Source organism: Oryx dammah, unplaced genomic scaffold, assembly GCF_014754425.2.
Source record: "Oryx dammah isolate SB20612 unplaced genomic scaffold, SCBI_Odam_1.1 HiC_scaffold_17, whole genome shotgun sequence".
Taxonomy (NCBI): Eukaryota; Metazoa; Chordata; class Mammalia; order Artiodactyla; family Bovidae; genus Oryx; species Oryx dammah.
This window is the reverse complement of record NW_024070201.1, coordinates 19,396,406-19,419,848: the sequence shown is the minus strand read 5'-3', so window position 1 is coordinate 19,419,848 and position 23,443 is coordinate 19,396,406. Positions and strand designations below refer to the sequence as shown.

General features: G+C 40.7%; 1 protein-coding gene across 3 annotated transcripts in view; it reads right to left on the bottom strand.

The window, feature by feature from the left end:
- ZC3H12C (zinc finger CCCH-type containing 12C) overlaps nt 1-13,743 on the bottom strand; it is a 73,120-nt gene extending 59,377 nt beyond the window's left edge. Inside the window, exon 1 of one of the 3 annotated variants that reach the window (XM_040257939.1) lies at nt 13,619-13,743. In XM_040257939.1, the coding sequence (XP_040113873.1) occupies nt 13,619-13,642 (24 nt within the window). In that variant the 5' untranslated portion in view covers nt 13,643-13,743. Of the gene's footprint in view, nt 1-1,892; nt 3,776-13,618 lie in introns of those variants that run through there. The other 2 variants (XM_040257941.1, XM_040257940.1) reach the window with 2 other exon arrangements.
- Between the last annotated feature and the right edge of the window lie 9,700 nt (nt 13,744-23,443).

Genomic DNA, 23,443 nt, shown 5'->3' with positions numbered 1-23,443 from the left:
AACTGTAACACATAGGGAAACATTTGATTTCTATGGCTGATAGGCAAACATTTGCTGTTATTAAAATTGGACTTGTTGCTTACATTGATAATTGAGAGAAACAGTAAGTTTCAATTAGAGGATATGAATATAAATACTATTTTTTTCCCATTCAAATCAGAGAATGCCCAGTTTCTATCAATGGACGCTTCAGGGAACCACAGGCTAAAAACTCCCAGTTAAGGGGTAAGTGTGATCTGAAGAAGAGATGACAGCATCTTATTCTTTTAAAAAGTTTGGCAGGAAAAGAGTAAGATATAGAAAGATATTTTGGTGGGGAGAGAGATATAAGTTTTTTTTTTTTTCTTTTAAGAACTTTAAACCAGGAGAATGGATTCAATGGGGCAGGAGAGAAAAAAGGCATGCCCACTTATGTATGAATTAAAGACTAGTACTAAATAAAAGGACAATAACTTAAGAGGAAAAAAAAAAAGAAGGAATAGCAGTGAATTGGGAAAACAGGTAGTACTAGTGGTAAAGAATCTGCTGACCAATATGGAAGATGCAATAGACGCAGGTTCAATCCCCGGGTTGGGAAGATCCCCTGCAGGAGGAAATGGCAACTCACTCCAGTGTTCTTGCATGAAAATCCCACGGACAGAGGAGCCTGACAGGCTAGGGGATCGCAAAGAGTCGGACACGACTGAGCAAGTGAGCACATACACGCCTATGAGAAAACAGAGTTGGTTCAGTGAGGCAAAGCTTGGCTCTCCTTTACCCTGTAATTCTCGTCAAAGTTAATCAGACTACCACTCTCAACCCTGCAGTCCTTTCCCAGCCTCCGCAAGCCCCAGAGGGCCAGGACCGACTGGGAAAGAAGAGTGCAAGGTGAGAATAGGCACTGCCAGGGCACCGGCAGTGTTCAGGGGCAGGAGGGGCATTCTAGTTGCTCTTCTGCCTCCTCTTTTAATGCCTCTTCAATCTTCTTTCTCAGCCTTCAAGATACCTAGAGACTTAATGCTGCCATTTGGCAGTCTAAATACTCCCATGCTAGTTGCTCCATCCAGTCTCCCCACAAAAACCAAAACCTGAAAACAAAGATCAGTGAGGGTAGAGTGATGCTGATATGATTACAGAAATTATTACGCATCTAAGTGTGGAAGATTCTTGAGGAAGGGGTAGAATGGATACTCTAAGGACAGCTTGTTAAACAAAGTGACTAACTATTTAGATAAAAAGACTGATGAAAGACTGTTAAATATAAAAACTTAGCGCAGTCTCTGGACCTCCTTCCTTTGTCGGTGCACCTCTCCTCCTCTGCGCCCAAGTAGGTCGTGTGCGTTGTGTGTGCGTGCACCCACACATGCAGGGGGAGAAGGGGGTGCAGGGAGCATAGGACCTGCTCACCACATTTCTCACTCTTGGAAGAGAGTCTTAAGCCATTGAGTTTGGCAAGCAAAGGGCTACCTTATTAGGAAGCAAAGATTTAGCAAGTAAACTATCAGTCTCTAGATTCAGCACTTTTTTCTTTTTTTGGCCATGCTACACACATGCAAGATCTTAGTTCCCAGACCAGGGATCAAGCCCATACCCCCTATCGTGGAAGTACAGATTCTCAACCATCGGACTGCCAGCGAAGTCCCTAGACCTAGTATTTCTCAAATAAATAACTGATTATTTTATCTTCTAATTCTAATTATTTTTTAAGAGCTAACACAAAAAACTGCAGAAGAGGCTAAGTACACATTGACAGGAAAATTATTTCAGGATTTTGATCAAATATAAATCCATGTTGAACTGAATTAGCTTATACGAGGTGCTTATCATCAAATAAGTACTCAGTCTATTAAAATGCACAGAAAACTTAAGTACTCATTTGCTATCAATGTGGTAAATAAACATTTATAATCTACCTGTTATCTTGAGGAATGCTTAGGCCCAAGACTCAGCACCTGGTAGCGCTCTTGCCAAATTCACATTCTGCTTTCTGGCTGTCACTCAGGAATTCCAAAGTGCTTTTTCTACCTGCCCGATCTTCACTCAGGTGCTATCCCAGCATGTGATGGTCTAGAAGCCAAGCTGCAGCTGCCAACCTGGCATGCGCTTCCCAGCCACCCAGGCCAGTAGTAAAATTTTCTACATGAACCAAATTCACAAAATTAATTTTGTGAAGTTTTTTTTCTTATAAGCCAACTCCTGATGTCTTCTTCAGAATCACACTTATAGTAACTATATTCTGAACCTACTCTCTTAGTACAGAAAATCTTTAATTTGTGGATCAGGCTTGACTTCAAACATTATATGCCTCAGATTCCCTATAGATGTTCTTATTCAAAGGGAGAGATTAAAGACCTTAGGACCTCTAAAGAGGTCTCTTTAATGTAATCAAAAGGCCTGAAAGAACACTGAAAAATAAAAAAAGTTAATGGGAAATAAAAGGGCAGCAATTTAAGGCATTTTGTTTTTCTTACTTACAGAGATTAACTAGAATTGTCTCCACCGTCCATTTTAAAGAATGTGGAGTACTTTCTATAATTCTGCAATTTCTCTTGGCCAATTTATTCATCCCATCCAGAAACACGTCAGGAAAGAACTAGGTTTTTTTTCCAAAGCTTTACAATTTGGGGGGTAAGAGTGGGGAGTATCTGGAAGGTATGCCCTGAAATACTTTAAACTAGGAAAGAGCATAGGAAAACAGAGCTGCTGGTTCAACTGCCAACCTCAGGAAATCCTAGCACACACACAGAAGGGAGCACATGAGGATCAAGAGGCGCCGAGATCTGCAGGCAGATATGCCCCGTTTATGGAACACAAATATTTTTAAAATAAACTGGGAACTTAGCTAATTTTGAAAGTTACACCATCCTATCCTTACACAATGATGACACAAAGCCCTGACAAGCCAAAGCATTAGATTTACTTAGTTTATCCATAGGCCTTAAATGATAAAAACTCAGTATCTATATGAAACAGAAGGGAAGGTGGCAGGGCACAACCGTTAAAAGAATGACATAACCGGAAGGCACAACATAAACGGATTAGAATCAATGGATCAAGATGGCAGACGATCCAACTTGACTAGACCTTAATCCTCAGTATGCACTCGTTGCAACACACCAGCAAGCTAAATAACACACCCAGAGGCGCCATGACAGTTCCAAGGCCGACCATCAGAAACCAAAACGTGGGCAACGGCCCAGTCCTGGAAATCTCAGCCCCTTCCCCATAATGGTTGTCATAATCCTCCCACTCGTTAGCCTATGAAATTACCCAGCCCATAAAGCAAACCACACCACATTCCAAAGTTGCACTCTTGCCCTCTGTGAAGGTCCACACTCTGTGGAATGTGTCTCTCTCTGAATAAAGCCACTTCTTAGCTGTTACTTTGTCTCTCACCGAATTCTTTCTGCAATGAGACATCAAGAAACTCAGCTTCATTAGGTCCTAAAACCAGGTCTGAGATCTCAGGTGGGAGAGTGTGGACCTTGGCTGGGTTCGAGTCCCAGCTACATGGGTTAGAGTCCCAGGCAGGATTTTTGCTGGCTTCAGGTCCCAAACTGGGTTTTGCTAGGTTCAAGTCCTGGCATATGTGTTCAAGTTCCAATCTTAGGTAAATGGTTTCATATACATTAAATCTCTTTTCCAGATAACCTGGTTGTTAAAGAAAAATAAAATTTTGGACATTAAAAATGGATGACAATAGGATTATAACCTGTGAGATTTGGTCAAAGAGATATTCAATAAAAAAATTAATGGTGTAAATGTATTTAAAAGAAAGAAAGCAATTAAACATTTAAATTACAAATTAAAATGATCAAACAAACCAAAAATAATGGCAGACAAAGCAATTAAAGGTTTTAAATGTGAATAACCATGGAAGAAATAAAAACTTTAAGATTTATACCCTCCATTCCATTTCTCACAAAGAATACTAAACCTATAGGTTCTATGGGTATGTTCTAGCAAACTCTTCTGTTACTGAGATTTTCTAGGGCACCTAAGAATATGAAAAACATCCCAACCGGTTTATGAGAATAGCATAATTATGTTGACAAACCTAACAAAGATGGACAAAACTAACCAAATATATGTGTAATCTTAATAATACTTTATCCAAAAGTCCTAAATGTAAGAAAGATAGGTTATATAGTATATTCAAATTATAATAATACACATTAACCAGTAGATTTTATTCTATGATAACAGATTTTTCTAATATTGAACATTGTTAATTCAATTCATTTAATCATAAGTAATGATTAAAGACTTGTATTGGATCGATGTGGAAGATGAAAGAGACATGAAGAACCAAGAATCTTGAGATTTTTGGTTTGAGCAGCTGAGAAGTAGGTATTGACTCTTACGTAAGTGGGGAAGACTTGGAAAGAGACAGATTTGGAAGGACAAAAATTCTGTTTTAGATAATTTTGTTTCAATACTAATTGCTATCCAAGTAGAGCTGTCCCAAGATAGCTGGGTTACAGAGAGAAGTCGGGATTGGAGATAAATATTTAGTAGTCATTAGCATGTAGATGGAGAAGGCAATGGCAACCCACTCCAGTACTCTTGCCTGGAAAATCCCATGGACGGAGGAGCCTGGTGGGCTGTCATCTATGGGGTCGCACAGAGTCAGACACGACTGAAGTGACTTAGCAGCAGCAGCAGCAGCATGTAGATGGTATTTAAAAATATAGTATTGGATGGATGGAAAACTGTAGAAAAAAGAAGAGTGTTCAGGATCCAAATTTTAGTAATCTAACAATAGAAAGACACTAGATACTAGCTAGATTTGTGAATACCATATTTTCATATAGTATATGTTGCTATACTAATTATTTTTGAAATCAAGCTAAATTAGGACCTTAATACAAAATTATTTAATATAAACCTTATTATGTCACAAGGTTGGTTTCCTGCTGGCCTCTGAATACTTCAGTTTCAGTAGCAGTGTCATTTTTGTGATCTGTAAATTATCTGAATCTTTTTTGAGGGGCAGTCGTTTTTAAAGTGTTCTGCAAACTGCCTCAGAGCCTGAGTTAATGAGGGCACTGGGACTCTGACTCTGAGACTTTATTTGAAGAAAGGGTTTTATTCCAAGAGACAAATCTGTTTCATTCACTCTAAATCATATTTTATAAATATCATGTAGTAGTGGACAATGGTGAAAAGCAGAGTGGGTCTCAAAGTCTGAGATAAGGATGGAATCATTAAGTGGGCTGAAAGCAGTAAAATTCAGCCTTACTGACATTTAAGCCTTACTTAAAATGACTGACTGCATGCTTAACTGAAAAAGAAAAAAACATGACTCAAATGCTGAAAATACATTTTGAAGATATGCCTAAAAGATACTTAGGAATTTAGTAATTTAAGGGCATCTTCCCATAATATATAAATCTATTTTCAAGCTTCTTATGTTTAGCTTTTATAGATATTTACAGGAATATATGTATGTAAGCAGGGGATACCTATGTCAGGAAACAATAGCCACTGGCATTTAAAATATGAAATAACAGAAAAAGACCCATTAAAATCAGAAATAAGCTCAAATACCTATTATTAATCCATACTGTTCTATGATCTCAACCAATGCAACAAGACAAGAAAAAAAAAGCTGAAGTTTTTTAAAAACTGGTATTATTTTGGGGTCACTAAGATCCTGAAAATCAAGAGACTCAACTGAAAAAGTACTGGAAGTAAGTCCTACAATATAACTAACAGTACATAAAAGTTCAATAGGGGATTCCCAGGTGGCTGGGTAGTAAAGAATCCACCTGCCCATGCAAGGGATGCAGGTTTGATCCCTGAGTTGGGAAGATCTCTGGAGAAGGAAATGGCAACACACTTCACTATTCTTGCCTGGAAAATCCCATGAACAGAGGAGCCTCGTGGGCTACAGTCCATGGGGTCACAGAGTCGGACATGACTGAGGACAGGGTAACTAGGTTATTTAAGATTGAATAACGTTCCTTTATACCACCCACTACAAGGTATAATATATAGGCATATCAAGTATAAAATATAGTAAGGCAAAATCTCATTCATAATAATGATTGCTAACGTCTCTCAGGGGCTTATACATTATTGGTTAACATCCACAACCATGATATTATATGATATTACCATGGTAATAGGTACTATCATCACAATTTCACACAAAAAACTGAGGCTTAGGAAAATACAAGAAATTTGCCTGCCCAAGAATACACAAATGTCAGAACAGAAATTCAAATTCAGTCTTTCTGACTCTATTGAACGAGTTGCTTAGCACCATTATGTCATTCTTATCTATCAAATTAACAAAGACAGGTTGTGCAGGGAAAGAGTGATTGATACTGAGCAACACACATGGATTTCTAAAAAGAATATAAATTGGTGCAAATTTTCCAGAGGGTAATTTGCATGATCACATCTAGGAATTTGTATAAAATACATTCATAAGTGTGTACAAAGATCTACATACATGGACATTTATCATTGTTCATTATAACAATAAAAAAATGGTCATACTCTAAATACTTAAGAATATAAGCTTGATTAAATTACAGTCATCCTTGAGCATGCTGAATGCCACTTGGCATTCAAAATAATAATCACAATATTCATATACAAAAATAATCTTTAAAGGATATTTAATGATACAGGAAAACATGGTATACTGAATGAACAGTAAGAAACAAAACTACATATGCATACAAATTTTTTTAAAGCATGTGTTTATAGTTACTTGGAGAGTTAAAACAAATTACCAAAACTTTAAAGTTATCTCTAGGGGAAGAATTATGGATCACTTTTTTTTTTTAACTTTTTCTCTATTTAAAAAATGTGATAAAATAAATGTGTTAAAATATTTAACTCATGTGAGAAGTTGCTATCTGACTCAGGGAGCTCAACACAGAGCTCTGTGACAACCAAGAGGGGTGAGAAGGGGAGAGACAGGGGGAGGAAGGTTCAAGAGGGAGGGGACCTATGTATACCTGTGGTTGATTCCTGTTGATGTATGGCAAAAACCAGCACAATATTGTAAAGCAAATATCTTGCAAGAAAAAAAAAAAACTTTAACTCAAAATTTAGTTTTAAAAGATAAAATGAAGTGGTCAAAATAATAGAAATACCCTTTAGAAAACATCTCTATCTGAAACCATTTTTTTCCTATGCATGATACTGCTAATTTTCACACACTTTATGACTTAAAAATTTTATGTTACTTAAGGCACTTTTCTATCTTAGCAAAAACAGAAATACCTACTTTATCAAAATAGATAATTTATTAAACATTTCCAGGATTTTAGATCTATACTAATCATTTAAAATGACAGCAAAATTCCAAAAAGTATCTAATACATAAAATTGCCAACTCAGTGGGAGCAATTAAAGGAAAACGATGACTTAAAGATAAAAAACATTTAAGTCAACAGTGAGGAGGCAGCCTTAATTACATGGGAAACCTGCTCCCTGTAAGTATACAAAACAATAAATTACAAAATAAAAGCCAAGATTTAAAAATGACCAAAGTTACAGAATAAGGATAAAATTAAGCCCACATAAATTTGAATAGGAAATGAGTAGAGATGACTAAGAACAAAGAACAGAAACTAACTTTAGCTTCACCCTAAAAGACAGGAGGTAACAAATTTGAGAGTCCTTTGAAAAATCTAGGGCTTCCCCGATAGCTCAGTTGGTAAAGAATCTGCCTGCAATGCAGGCGATCCTGGTTCAATTCCTAGGTCGGGAAGAGCCCCCAGAGAAAGGACAGGTGACCCACTCCAGTGTTCTTGCATTTCCCTTGTGGGTCAGTTGGTAAAGAATCTGCCCACAATGCAGGAGACCGGGGTTCGATCCCTAGGTTAAGTAGATCCCTTGGAGAAGGGAAAGGCTACCCACTCCAGTATTTTGGCCTAGAGAATTCCAGGGTCCCAAAGAGCTGGGCATGACTGAGTGACTTTCACTTTGAAAAATCCAAAATGTAAACTGACATATTAAAAGCAGTAAATTTGATGTTACAAATATTTTTTAATCTGGTGATCCCAATTACTCAGAACACAAGAGTCAGTGAATAAGTAGACAGAAAAACAAAACAAAATCTCTGTCTAATCAATTCAGTGAATACTGCTAAATCATTTTATAATAACATTAAGTGCCTTCTATGTTCTGGGCACTTTTACACTCATTAGCTTGAATTAGTAAAAACAACTTGCAAAGTCCTGAACAAGAAATCAAAGAGAAACTGAGTTCTATCTAGGGTCAGAGCCAGTACAGGACAGAGTTGGGATTTAAACCCAGGTCTAGCTGATGCTGGCTTCCCCAGTGGCTCAGCGGTAAAGAATCTGCCTGCAACACAGGAGCCGCAGGAAGACAGTGGGTTTGATCCCTGGATGGGGAAGATCCCCTGGAAGAGGGCATGGCCACCCACTCCAGTATTCTTGCCTGGAGACTCCCATGGACAGAGGAGCCTGGCGGGCTACAGTCCACAGGGTTTCAGAGTCGAACTCGGCTGAAGCCAGTTAGCATGCACGCACTAGCTAACATCAGAGGGCCCAACTGCTCTCTTTCAAAGTAAAGTCTCTCAGTTCTCCAACCTAGGCAGTCTGAGAGTCCTACAGGCCTTTAATTGTTGCCTAAAATACTTTTATTTTAGCCATAATATTAGCTGTTGTCATTCAGCTTCACAGTCCACAGCAGTTATCTGCTTCAAATTAGAGGAAGTGACAACATCAATAAGGAAAGAAGACCAAAAATCACTGCTATAAATCAATAGAAATCATTGAATTCTGCTGTCCTCATCATCATTAATAATAATAATAAAGCTAAACAAGCATTGCTGTTTAGTTAGGATAAATCAGAAATCTTGATAACTTCTATTCCATCACCTGGAAGATAGGCAAAACAACAGTATAAACTTTATACAACTGATGTAAAACTAAATTAGATAATATAAGTAAAGTGCTTAATACTGTATCTGGCATAAATTAGTGCCCAATAAATATTGGCTATTATTATGTTTTACAGTAAGTGAACTTAAAGGCTATATGACTTGAAGGTAGAAAAATATAATTCATAGGTATAAATTTTTCTATTTAAAAGTTAAAACGTTTTGCTCTTGGAAGATCTTAAGACTAACTTTTAGAAATTCACTTTTATAATAACCTTCCCCAGCTAAGTGGGGTAGGTAAAGCTCATTATATTTTTATAGGGCAAATGTATATAACCACTCAAGAAATGACATTATATATTTTAAGTTAATTTTAAAATGTTGGGTATACCAATTGTGTTATTTGCTCTGCACTGATTATTACGATCATCTCTTAACCATTTCCTGGCTTTTGTTCATCCTACCACATCTCAGCAGATCCATTTAAAGAGCATACTCTGTGGCCTTTAACATTCATGAAGTATCTACGAGGTGCCAAACACTGTAGAAGACTTGGGATAAAACAACAGCCCAGAGTCCTGGCCCTTGAGGAGCCTAAAAGACTCCAAACAAGTTAAAGAAGATCCTACACACAGTATAAGGTACAGCTATAAACATTTTGTATGACTGTTCATCCTGACGACAAATCTAGGTTTTAGCTAGTATTTTTTTGTTGTTTTATAGATGGAGATCGCAGGCACAGAAAGCAAAAAAGGCATAAAAATGAAACAGCTAACTATTACCAAATATACCAGTGCTATAGACGGATTCACAGTATTTTGAAAACACAGGAGAGTAAATAAATCATTTTGCCTAAAGATGGGGGATTAGAAAATGCTTGTGTTTTCAATTTAAAATCCAAGTAAAAATTCTGTAACATATAAATACAGCAATAAAAAAAATAGGAGAGTGTTTGTCAAATATTTACAGAAGCTATTTATGGATAAGATTTCAGGTGGTTTTACTTTTCTCTGCTTTTTTCTTAATCAACCTGCTCTACTTTAATATCTTAAAATATAAGTAGAACAAAAACCAGCTTAAAATTGTGCTAATGCTCATCTAGCAAACTGTCAAAATTTTAAAGTTAATAGGGCATTCATACATGGAATGAAATCAGCTCTCTCTTTGCTGATGAGTGTACATATCAATCAGCTTTTCTGGAAAACGTTTTCATCATCGAAGACCTTGAAGTTTATTCTCTTTGATCACTACTTCTACAAATTCATCCTAAGAACACAGATGCAGAAAAAATTTTTACTATGATGTTCAACTCAAGTATGATATTAAAACATTGTGTGTGCTCAGTTGCTCAGTAGTATCTGACTCTTTGCAGCCCTATGAATTGTATCCTGCCAGGCTCCTCTGTCCACGGAATTTTCCAGGCAAGAATACTGGAGTGGGCTGCCATTTCCTACTCCAGGGAATCGTCCCGAACCAGGGATTGAACCTGAGTCTCTTGTGTCTCCTGGACTGGCATGTGGATTCTTTACCACTGTGCTACCTGGGACGCCATTAAAATATTAGGGAATAACAAATAGTGAAATAGGAGAATGATTACATAAAATATGTTCTTAGGAAGAAAATGTTTGAAATATTTTTAAGCTCATGAGAAAATCCTTAGTGCCTGTTACATGGGGATGGAAAGATGGAGCACCAAGCTCTATAAACTGTTAATTCCAATTATACAAGAAAAAGATATACCTTTTTAGAACCAAATCTCTGAGATGATTCCATTATACAGTTTAAATCTCACAATAATAGATATATTTATTAACATGTATTAAGTTAAAGAGACCTTGATATTTGGTTCTCAGCCAACTTGAACCAACTATTCCAACTGCTTGGAACACTTGCTCTGCCATTTTTAACTGTGAGACCTCTAGTAAGTTATTTAAACACAAGTTAGTTTGGTTTCCTCATCAGAAAAGAAAAAAAAAGTACTTCTTCATAGGAGTCCAGTAAGTATTAGATGCTTTAATGTATGTACAGCACTTAGAACAGTGCTTGGCACAGTGTCACCTACTATTATCAATCTTAACCTACAATGGTGTAAAGCAAGTGAGATCTAAGTTGAGGCCTGAGTAATGTGCTGTGAACCAGGCAAAAGGTGAGAGGGACTAGAGGAAGAATATTCCAGGCAAGCAGGAAGACCTTGGGATTTTTATTCCCTATCCACCTTTAGAGATTAGTTAATTTATCTTAAAGGCAGAATGCTTTGAATGTTCAGACATCTGCTTATGGGTTTTATTTGATGCTAGTTCACTGGGCATAAGAATTATCATGCATCTTTACATTTTCAAACTATATTTATCAACATACAGACACACAATGACACACATTTTAAAGGACAAACTAAAAAACAGTATCACAGGAAGGCAGAACTGCCCGGTTGTTAAGGGATGACTTTCAAAGTCAGACTCAGGGGTTCAAACTCCCTTCTGCAATTTACTAGACAGATGTGTGACGCTGAGCAAGTTATTTAAACTTTCAGTCTCAGTTTCCTCATCTGCAGAATGAAAACAATAAAAACGAAGGATAAGCATGACATTGCCATATCTGTGCACAATTGTTGTTCAGTCACCCAGTCATGTCCTACTTTTCAATAGCTATTATTATGTTAGCTATAAAAACCAAAGCAAAGTTAGAGAACTGATATCTCATCACAGACCTGAAAATTATCTTTATGCCATCAGATCTAAAATACAGTTGCTCAGTCATGATATCCACTGAACACCTGGGGTCCAATTTGGCAGATATAATCCATGAAAACATAGCTTCAGAGAAGCCAGTAACATAAAACAGGATACTTTTATTAGTCCACTAATTAAAACAAAAATGTAGTAAAAGGAAATGACTAATAAAAACTTCCATCAGCATACAAACATTCCAAGTTTCTGTTTTCTATCTTTTAATATTTTCCATTATAATAAACTAATTTCATAAGACTTTCATTTTTAAAAGCAGGTTAAAAAAGTGGCCTCTTTTTTGTTGTTTTGTTTAAAAGTTCATTTTACTTTCATATAGTGTTTAAGTACTTGTGTGATGCTGGAGGTAGAAATGTAACTTACTTTGAAAGTAAAATGCATTCTTAAACTAAATAAAATACTCAAACATTTGAAATTATAGATACACAGTCAGTTACTAGGCCATTCTGATTTTTAGGGTACCTTCAAGTAGACAGATTAAGGTAATTTCAAATCAGAATGCCAAACTGGAAAACAGGTGAACAGAGAGGCAAGTCTGAAATAATCTTCCTGGGGTTGTCAACAGTAAGACAATTTTACAAATACTTGGTGAAGCTATCCTTATATTCAAACAACAGATAACACCAAAATTGAGAAACTGCTACTAAATGTGTGATTAAGTAAATGAAAGTCATACCCTCAAACCCTAAATATACTGACTTTAAAAAATATATAACACATTATATTCCTTGTGATTTTAATAAAGTCCAAAACTTGTATGAGTCTTTTCACTCTTTTCCGTTTATAGTATGCATTAGAAAAACTAAATGAGGAAATAAGAGAACTGATGAACTTTCTCAAATTTCTAAACATACCGAGCCCCAAGTATCTCTGCAACTATTCTATGATTAAAAAAAATAATAATAAACTGAAATCAATAAGCCTCTCATGGGCATGGGGATATTCCAACACAATCTTGCAACCAATAGGAAAACTTTCCCTAAATCTGGATTAGTATTTCATCCCTTTATCTCTCACAACCCAGAATTGTTAACGGTTACCCAAACGGCAAGATACCCAGTTAAGAGTAATCAGTCCTTGGAAGGTTTAGGCTGTTTTTAAGGACCTCAAGGGGGTAAGGGCGACACAGTTAAGGGAAGGAAGGCAGGATTCATTTCTCGGAGTTGTATCTGTAACACCTCTTTGTAGGGAGTTTAACGTGGGAACCGGTCCAGCTGAATGAGCGCAGGGCGAAAATGAGAATTCGTCTGGAGATTGAGGGGTTAGGGGTGCAGGCGGGATGGGAGGGCAGAGGGGATTTCGCCACGGCCCGCCTGGGGGCGGCAGTTTGGCTGGACCGACGGATAATAAAAATCGAATGGCTGGGGCTGGATCTGAGCGGTCGGATGCCGCCTCACCCCACGGGCGCTCCGGGTCCGAGCTGCAGGAGACGGGCTGTGGGTCCGTGCCCATCCGGGGCGTCCGGGCCCGCTTCCATTTTTATGCCGGGAGTGGACCAGAGCCCTAGGCCTCGGGGCCGGGGAGACCAGCCTCATCTCGCCCCCCATCGCCGGTGGGGCCGGCTCTAGCCCCGGGGGGAGGATGCGCCGGGCTTTCCGCTCGACCCCGCCCGAGCCCCGGGAACGGCCGGGGCGCAGGGACTCGACCTCCCGGCACCAGGGCCTCCCTGGGCCTGGAGCTGAGCCGGCACGGCCGCCCCGGGTCCCGGCCCCTCCGCCCAACGCTCGGGCGCGGCCTCCCGGCCCGCAGCCCTCCCGTCGCCCGGCTCCCCCAGGAGGGCCACGGTCGGCGCGGTCCGCCCCTCCACCCCCTTCCCGAGGGACAAACCTGGGGGCCACTACCCGGCAGGGCCGACCCGGCGAGGGAGAGGCGCGCGGCGGCGGCGGGGCCCGCAGCGACGGCAGCCACCTCGGCCCTGCCGGCTCGGCGCCTCGCCCGCCCGCGGCCCCTGCGCCCCTTCCCCCGGCCGGCCCCACGCGCACCCCACCCGCCACGCGCGCGCGCCCCGCTCTGTTGCTCAACCTACTTGCAGCCTCTCCTCATCGGCCATCACCACATGCCCGGGAAGCCGGGGCCGCCCCAGGACCCGCTGGCGGGCGGCCGCCTCTCCTTCAGCCTCAGGCCGCCGCTAGGGCGCCGGGCGAGCGGGAGGCTCCCCCATTGCCGCCCGCCCGCCCGCCGGCCACCCGCCGGGGCCCCGGCTCGGCCCGCCGCCCGCGCCGCCGCTCCGCGAGGAGGGCGAGCCAGTCTTTCCAGCGGCCGGTTCGCCCCTCGCCCGCCCGCCCGCCCGCAGCCGCAGCCGCAGCCGCTGCGCCGCCGCTTCCTCCTCCCCTTTCCTCTTTTCCCTTCTCCTCCTTCGCTTCGTCGGGAGCCGAGCTTGGCAAACCAGCACCTGCTGCTGGAGATCACCGAGAACTGAAACAGGAAACCCCGAGCCCAGGGGAAAACCCGGGAGGCGTGGAGAGGGGTGAGGGGAGCTGCTGGAACCTGTCGGGCTCGACCGGGCCATTGCGGCCGCCCGAGGTTCCCGCGCCGCCTCGCCTCGCGCCCAGCCCGGGGGTCCCGACCTCCCAGCCCCGCTTCCCCCTGCCCGGGCCGGGCAGGCGCCCCTCGGCTCGGTTACGCCTCCTCCACCCGGCAATAACACGGATATTCCCTGGGAGGCCAAGGGAATCGCTGTCTTCCTTTTCCCGTGCTTGTTTGCTTATTATCAGTATTCCGTAATGAGGGGAAAAAAACCCACACCCGGCATTAGCAAGACCAATAAGGGAATCTATTAATAAACAAATGAAGCTGTTGGGATTTCACCAGGGGAAGGACTTCTTGCAGTAAGGAAACTGGCCCTGTTGGAAGTGGCAACATGTCAAAATGGAGGCGAAAGCCGGGTTGAATCCAGATCTCTTTACGGAGGTTGGCAGGAGACAGCACTGAGGTGGGAGCTGCGAGTGTAAAAGCCCTGAGCGCATCAGGCCTTTCTACTTCTGCGGAATGTCCAACATCCAGCACAACCTCGGCCAGCGTTTCAGCAATGTTCAAATCGTCTCACTCACCTGCCTGTGGAATTGTCTCCTGATGCCTCACTCCTAGCCTTGGGCAGGATGCATGTACTTTTAGATGGAGAGGGAATTGTCTCCCTGGATTGTGCCCCTCCCAGGGGTCACAGACCGGGCAGCTGCTTTAAGTGCCTTATCTCATTTAAGTGTCACCACAGACACCTGAGCTAGGTGTTATAATCCCCCTTTTCCTACAGAAGACTGAGATTAGAAAAATTTCCCGAAATGACCTTCCTTGCATAGGAGGGATCCAGATCCGTCTTCATCGAAAGCACATATTTGTTTCAGGGGACCTTGAATCACACTTTTGATCACACTATTCACCTTTTAACAAAATTATTTCTTGCCTCTCTGAATTGTTTTCAATAGGGGCATACTTGCTTTAACCCTGGGTTCGGCTGAATCTGATTGGGCTGCTTAATGGTAGTGATATCTGTGATGCTTACTGGGGTTCACACTTTCCAGTTTATGTATTTAAAAAAAAAAAGCTGTTTTTATGGCTCAGGTGAGCAGTACAGATGCCTCCACCTCTTTGGCCAGCATCTGTTACTCTCTAGCTATGGATGATAGGGCCGTCCCAACTGAGAGTGTCCTGCTGGCTGGTGTTCATGGCACAATGACACAGCAAGATGAAAGGTGAGCATCTCAGAGTCAGCTTTCCGCTACAGTAGGCCAAGTCTTGGGGCCTAGTAACTGAAATAGTAGACCAGTGGGCCTCTTTGGGGGCATATGTGAATTCTGTGGTCTACATTTTTAGTACTGCCTTAGGAAGTTTGGCAACCTGCTCTCTGCAGCCAGGTCAGTTTGAATTGGCAGTGAGGGAGGGATGCTCGGGAAAGCATTCCATGTTCTCTGAGCCAAACCCTCAGAAGTCTCTTGAACAGTATTAGGGAGTGGCAGGGACTTAGAAAGAGGCTGGCTTGCTGACAATAGTAAGTGATGGCATCTGTGACATGATTTTAGTGATGCCAGGAAGTTCCCCTACTCCACAATAATACCACCCACATAGTCTATCTTATCTCAATTGACTCAACTGAATTCCGCTCAATATTGATTTAGCATGATTGTGTACTATATTAGGTACTTTGGAGTGAGAGAGAGGAAGAAGTATTAAAATAGACAACATTTAGTGAATGTTTACTATGTTCCAGGCACTATTCTGAGCACTTTGCTTATATTCTTTCACATAGCACCCACAAAGCCCCTATGAGGGAATAACTATCACTGCTTCCATTTCACAAATGAGAAAACTGAGACCAAGGTTAAGGTCAGTAAATAACGTACAAAGATTAAAACACAGGCAGTTTACAGTTCAGGACTCATTATGTGAATGATACAGTAACTACCCTTAGTTACCTTACTATGTAGTTGGGAGATAAAAACATAAAAGTTAAAAGAAGACAAAAGGATTTTTAAGTTTTAAATATGTGTCATGGGTAATAAAGGCAATGGAAGTTCAGAAGACAGAGGAATCACTTTAGACTGGAATGGATGAAAAGATAGGGTTTCAAAAGGGGGAGATTTAAACTGGATAATGAAGATGGATAGTACTTTGATAAGCAGAGAGGATAAGGGCATATGAGTGAAACAGCGTAAGCAAATATAGAATGCCAGGGAAATCTGAAAAATAGAGATTAAAAAAGCTGGAAAGGAAAAGTAGGACCAAATTACACAGAGATTTACAAATGACAGAGGGAGAGAGAGAGAGATGGGGAGAGAGACAGACAGAGAGAAAGTTTGAGCTCATGTTGCCTTTATACACAGAGGAATCTGTGAAGGGTTTTGAACAGAAGGTAACATAGAGAACATTTCTAATTTAGTAAAATCAATATTGTATTGGTTACTGGATGGTTTGGAAAGGGGAAGGATTGACGCAGGGAAACCAGTTTGAAGGTCAGAATGGGAGAACAGATGGGAATGAAGAAATCATGAGGAACCAGTTAGTGAGACATTGTGACTGACAAAAATCACTGAGACTTTGTAAATGATTGGATACACTTAATGGAGATTAACCTAAGAAAAAGAAGAAGTCCAAAATGACCTAGGAGTATGAATATGAAACCTGTAATATCTCTGACTGGAAAAAAGGGAAGTCTGGGGAGAGAGGAACTACTGTTTTGAGCAAATGTTTAGAGAAGTTTGGTTTTAGGCATGCGTTTGTGGTAATAGTGGGGATATACTTGGTGAAATGTTTCATAGCTTTATCTAGAAAAGGCAAAAAGTTGGGTTAGTGAGGCTTCTATTTGCTACTGAGAGAATAAGGATGAACATTTTATATGGTCACAATTATAACAATAACCAACCACGGTGTTCATCTTAAGTAAACCAGAGTTCAAAGAATATTTCAATCCTTCTGTGGCTCTGAGATAAATAAACTTTAGGGAATTCCTCTTTTCTTTACTCCAAGTTCTATTTACTTGAAAGGAAAAAAAGATATATAGGAAAGAAATTTCATGGCTTCAGAGATTGTCAGATTGATGAAAGAAAACTTGAGATCATTAAACCTGACCACAATTTTCAGTTTGCAAATGGTAAAACTGAGGATCAAATTTTGAATGTCTGATATTAAAACTTCAAAAATAGGCATTAGGCAAATATGGCACATTTGCTAATTATCAATGTTGGATAGTGCATTTGTATTTTATAAAAGCAGCCTGGACCTTGAATTGTGAGTTTGAATTGCATATAATTAAAGAATTTGAGAGGCTATGGATCCATAATAGGCGCAGACTTGGGACAGCCTCATTAATTAAAAGCAAATACTTTGGAAAAAACAGGTTGGAGGCAGAAGGTGGGAGGAAGAATGGTTGCAACAGCAGAACTTCTTTAAAATGTAGCTCCCAGGTAGACTATCTCACACAGAGATTCATATTTGAACCTAAAAAGACCGAGTTTCAGGAACCAATCACACCTTACTTGGCTGCCTCACCATCCAGATGCCCAGTCATCTTGTCTAAGACCTCTAGGAGCTTCAGAAGTGATGGGCCATAGGTCACCTTCAGGTTCAGAACTGGTACACACCCCTGAAAACTACTTCCAGTTCTATCTGGAGCTTTACTAGCAGTGCCCTTAGGAATATTCTCATCCCCTGCTACACGTGGGGATGAGAATTATTTTCTTTGTTCTCACATCTCCTGCTTTATCAGTTATGCCAAAACACTTACCTTAGTTGAAGTGATGTCCCTAGACCGTTGGATGCATCTTCTCCAGCGTTTGGTCCAGCACTTGATTTCCTCTGATTGAAGAGCTTCATATATCCAGATGACTACTGTGAATTTTCATTCACAGTTTCTTTTATGTCTTTCAGAGAAGTTCTGGTTAATTCCAACAACCCATGATACGTAACGCTTTCTTAGTATTATTACTCTAAACAGCCACTTCCCAAGCACATAATCTGTGTAAGATGGACACAGAAGGATAAAACAGTTCTTTTCTTTGTACTACAGTGACTGGTTAGAGTTGCTTTTTAATATTGAGTTCTTAGGGAAAGGAAACTAGAGGGTATGAGATATGGGCTGTTGGCCAATCCCACGACTTCTTTCTTTTGATGAGTTACCACGGGATTCAATATCAGCAGCATGACTCTTGTTTTCAGCATGTGGGAAGTCAGACAGCAAGATTTTCAATATGCTTGTGTCATACAGTTGTGTGATTATTCTACCTGAGCTGGACAGTGTAGTTGCGCTCATTTCACCATATTTGACCAACATAGGAATTTTGAAAAAACAAACACTTAAGAAATACTCCTAAGGTGACATTTTACCATCTTGACAAGGACCACACCTATCATTGCAGTTCATCCTGCCCAAAAGTTTTAAAACTGCTGTTTCAACATGGATTTTCAAATGTACCAAAAACATCCTCATCACCTCTGCAAGCATCTGTTGTTTTAGAAGGAAGCAGGCACGTAGAATTACAAATGTACAAAAGTGAAAGAGCTGGAAACAGAATTATGGAATTTCCAGGTTAGAGGAAATTTAGAAGGTTAAATCACAAGACTACTGATTGCAGCATTACTTGCAAAGTCAAAAAAATTAGGATCAACTTAAATGTACATTAATGGAAATAGGAAACTATTCAAATAAGTTGTAATGTTGCCATATATTAGGGTGCCATTCACCTATGAAAGAGAGTGAAGTGGCCCTATGTGTATGGAATAAACTTCAAGACCCTTTGTTTATTGGAACAATAAGGTAAAAACCAGTGTATATAGAAAGCTATCATTTGTGTGAAAGACAAAGAATATCTCTGTGTTTGCTTATATAGGCATATAACATCTCTGGGAGGAAACATAAGAAACTAGTAGGTATTATCTTGGACAAGGAAACTGGATGATTTGGAAGAAAGGGAGGAAGAGAGACTAACTTTTTATTCTATACCCAACAATGGCTTTTGAATTTTGAACTGGGTACTTGAATTAACTATCCAAAAAAAAATTTTAAGTTTGCATTTATTGGTGAAGTGTACTACCCCAGGGAAGATCCCCTGGAGGAGGGCATGGCAACCCACTTCGGTATTCTTTCCTGGAGAATCTCATGGACAGAGGAGCCTGGTGGGCTACAGCCCATAGGGTCTCACAGAGTTGGACATGCCTGAAGCAACTTAGCACACACATTACTATTCATGTCATTCTATTTGATTCTATAAATAAACAGATATTATTTTTTTCAAATAGTTGAAAAGGAAGAGAAAAAAGAGGAAGTTGAGGGAGTCCTGTGAGTTGCACGTGTGGAGTCTGGGGCTTCCCAGGAGAGGGAAAGATTCTTATGATCATGTGGAAGGGGAGATCCCATAATTGCTAAAAGATTCCCAGACAATGTTAACACTGATCTTTTTTTAAAAACAGTGTAGTTGTCAAAAGCTCCAAACTCAGATTCTGTTAAGATTTCTGATAGAAATTGAATAACTAAGAGAAGTTCTCATCAACAGATGTAGGAAAAATTCCTATAATAAGCAATAGGTATTGTAAATCAACAGTAGGCCTGGGCAGATGAAGCACATTTTGTTTTTTTTTTTTCCCATGACACTCATCATCATTGTATTTGCTTATTCATTTTACTATGTATCTCCACATCAGAATGTAAGCTCCACAAAAGCAGGAACTCTGTCTATTCTGTTAGCTGCAGTGTCTTCAGTTTTCCTGTGCCTGGTGTGTAGAAGGCACTTGGTTTGGTTCTAGACTGGTGGAACTGGGGACCATACACTCAGTGACTCTCCAGTTAGTGACTACTTATTTAGGCCTTAATCTCTTAGAAAGCAGTAAAGACATAGCCAGGGGAACCAAATTTTAGGGCTTCAGTATTTGAAAGAGTGGGGCTTCCCTGGTGACTCAGCAGTAAAGAATTTGCCTGCCAATGCAGGGAGACGTGGGTTCAATCCCTGGGTAGGAAAGATCCCTACCCACTAGGGAGTAGGGAGTGGCAACAGTCTCCAGTATCCTTGCCTGGAGGATACCATGATAGAAGAGCCTGTCAGGCTGCAGTCCATGGTGTTGCAAAAGAGCTGGATACAACTTAGAGATTAACAACAACAACATCTGAAAGAGTGGGCAAAGCAGAATTCAAATCTCAGAGCAATTGGGACATTATAAAAATACTTAAGCATGGAAGAACAAGGCAAGGAACCAACTACTGAAGTAGTGGAAAAAGGCAGGGGCTTGGCTTGAAAAAAGGAGAGCTAAAAGCAACATAACCAACCAGCAAACAAATGAAAATGAAGAAATTTCCCTAAATAAACAAATAGCACAACAATAAAAGAGAAGAAACAGCTACATAATTAAGGGCTGCAGATTACAGAAAGAACAGGACTATAAACAGAATAGCTTGCTGCCGAGTCACTGTACCACTGGAGATCTGGGTGGCTGAAGTGGGAGTCACCTTGATTTAGAGTCTACATTGGCTTCAGAGTCTAGGATGGGGTTCAGTTCAGTTCAGTTCAGTCGCTCAGTCGTGTCTGACTCTTTGCGATCCCATGAGTTACAGCATGCCAGGCCTCCCTGTCCATCACCAACTCCCGGAGCCTACTCAAACTCATGTCCATTGAGTCGGTGATGCCATCCAACCATCTCGTCCTCTGTCATTCCCTTCTCTTCCTGCCCCCAATCCCTCCCAGCATGAGGGTCTTTTCCAATGAGTCAGCTCTTTGCATGAGGTAGCCAAAGTATTGGAGTTTCAGCTTTAGCATCAGTCCTTCCAATGAACACCCAGGACTGATCTCCTTTAGAATGGACTGGTTGGATCTCTTTGCTGTCCAAGGGACTCTCGAAAGTCTTCTCCAACACCACAGTTCAAAAGCATCATTTCTTCAGTGTTCAGCCTTCTTCACAGTCCAACTCTCACATCCATACATGACTACTGGAAAAACCATAGCCTTGACTAAACAGACCTTTGTTGACAAAGTAATGTCTCTGCTGTTTAATATGCTATCTAGGTTGGTGAGTGAGCCTAGATGCTGGGGTCTGAGGGATACAGAGACTGTTACCCTAGGTGCTGACAAACGTCTGTATAGTCAAAGGTATGTTTTTTCCAGTAGTCATGTACAGATGTGAGAGTTGGACCATAAAGAAGGCTGAGTGCTGAAAAATTGATGCTTTTGAACTGTGGTGTTGGAGAAAACTCTTAAGAGTCCCTTGGACAGCAAGGAGATCAAACTAGTCAATCTTAAAGGAAATCAACCCTAAATATTCATTGGAAGGACTGATGCTTAAGCTGAAACTCCAGTGCTTTGGCCATCTGATATGAAAAGCCGACTCACTGGAAAACAGCTGATGCTGGGAAACATTGAAGGCAGCAGGAGAAGGGGGATGACAGAGGATAAGATGGTTGGATGGCATTATCAACTCAGTGGACATGAGTTTGAGCGAACTCCAGGAAATAATGAAGGCCGGGGAAGCCTGGCATGGTCCATGGTGTGACAAAGAGTCAGACACGACTGAATAACTGAACAAGTACAACAAGGAGGTTGCAGGTACGCCCGACAAACCTTAGAGTAGAAATCAATGAGACATTTACAGTGTCCACTTTTTTTGTTTGAATGTAGACATTCGAGGGGATAAATATCTCCTGGAGCCAGAGCATCCAGGAGCCAGAAATGAGGAGTCCAGTCAGGTGGCTCGAGTCTTCTCATAAGTAAGTGCCACGGGCAGAGGCAGGAGATTCTCTAGGCTGAAGAGATAAATAGATTGGAGCTTATTGTTCAGTTGATAAGTCGTGTCTGACTCTTTGTGACTTCACGGACTCCAGCATGCCAGGCATCCCTGTCCTTCACCATCTCCCAGAGTTTGCTCAAACTCACGTCCATTGAGTCGATGATGCCATCCAACCATCTCATCCTCTGTCCTCTTCACCCTTCTCCTCCTGCCCTCAATCTATCCCAGCATCAGAGTCTTTTCTAATGAGTCAACTCTTCACATCAGGTGGCCAAATTACTGGAGCTTCAGCTTCGGCATCAGTCCTTCCAATGAATATTCAGGGTTGATTTTCTTTAGGATTGACTGGTTTGATTGCCTTCTTTCCAAGAGGCTCTCAAGAGTCTTCTCGAGCACCACAGTTCAAAAGCAACAATTTTTTGGTGCTCAACCTTCTTTATGGCCCACCTCTTACATCTGTACATGAAGGGAGAAATATCAACAACCTCAGATATGCAGATGATACTACCCTTATAGCAAAAAGCAAAGAGGAACTAAAGATTGGAGCTATCTGGTGACTTTTAATGGTTTTGGATACAGTACAGCCATTTATCTGTTTCTGTGTCTTATTACCATTCCTTTGGTTCAAACATTTACCTAATTTGAAACAAAGTCAGTATTCCCCCGAAATGTTTCTCTAGCTCTTCAGTTATCACGTGACTTCCTCTGGTTTTTTTAGTTTTGTACAGAGACTCCTGGTTTATTGAGAAGGTTAAGGCCTTCTGGGTCATTTTTACAAGCATCTATTTTAAAAAGTGAGCATTTTCTGTCTTTGGCAGTTCCTACTTTTTAATTGTAATCTTGCTTAGAGAAATTCAGGAACTTGTCACTTTATTTTTTAATTTTTACTTATATGTTTTTTCTCTCAGTAAATATTTTAATGAGAATTGAGGTCTGTAATATACATAGCAGTAACCTCCCTGGCCTAAGACTTTTGCTCCAGCCTGAGTCTGGGGCTAACAAACTACATTTAACTCACATTTGAAGAGAAGGCCATTTTGAGCGTCATTCATCCGTATCCATTTTCACAGAAGATACCAATCTGGGGCCAGAGTCTCAACGTTAATACTTCCTTTCAGGGAAAAGTTCACATGGCAACACAAACACAGGAGCAATTTTGAAATATCTTATTGCTCTTTGATCAGGAGGGCCTTGGGATACCAATGGTTCTATAAACATAACTTTGTCAAAATATGGTAGAACACAGAGAAAGAGAAAAGAAGAGTAGAAAGGCTGGCAGGGCTTGGCTCATATATAATTCAATCCTTAGATTTGAAGCCTCTTGAGCTGCTTTTAACTGTAAGAGGCAGCTAAATGCTCGACAAGCTTTGGCAAGGACAACTTGTTTACTAGAAGACCCTATCCTGATGAAATGGATTACTGCTACTTTCTGTGTTTACTTTGCTAAAATGTATACTTGCAAGAATGTTTTAGAGTGTTGGTAGGATTGGATCTAAACAATTGATTTTATTGTCTTGGTGGTCAGTTCTTTATGTACAGAAGAAGGAGCTGGCATTTTTCGTGACTTTTTTTTTTTTCCAATATATGTAGCTGACCAGTAGTGAAATCGAGACTCAAATACTTCAGCTGTATGGATCTTGAACAAGGGTGA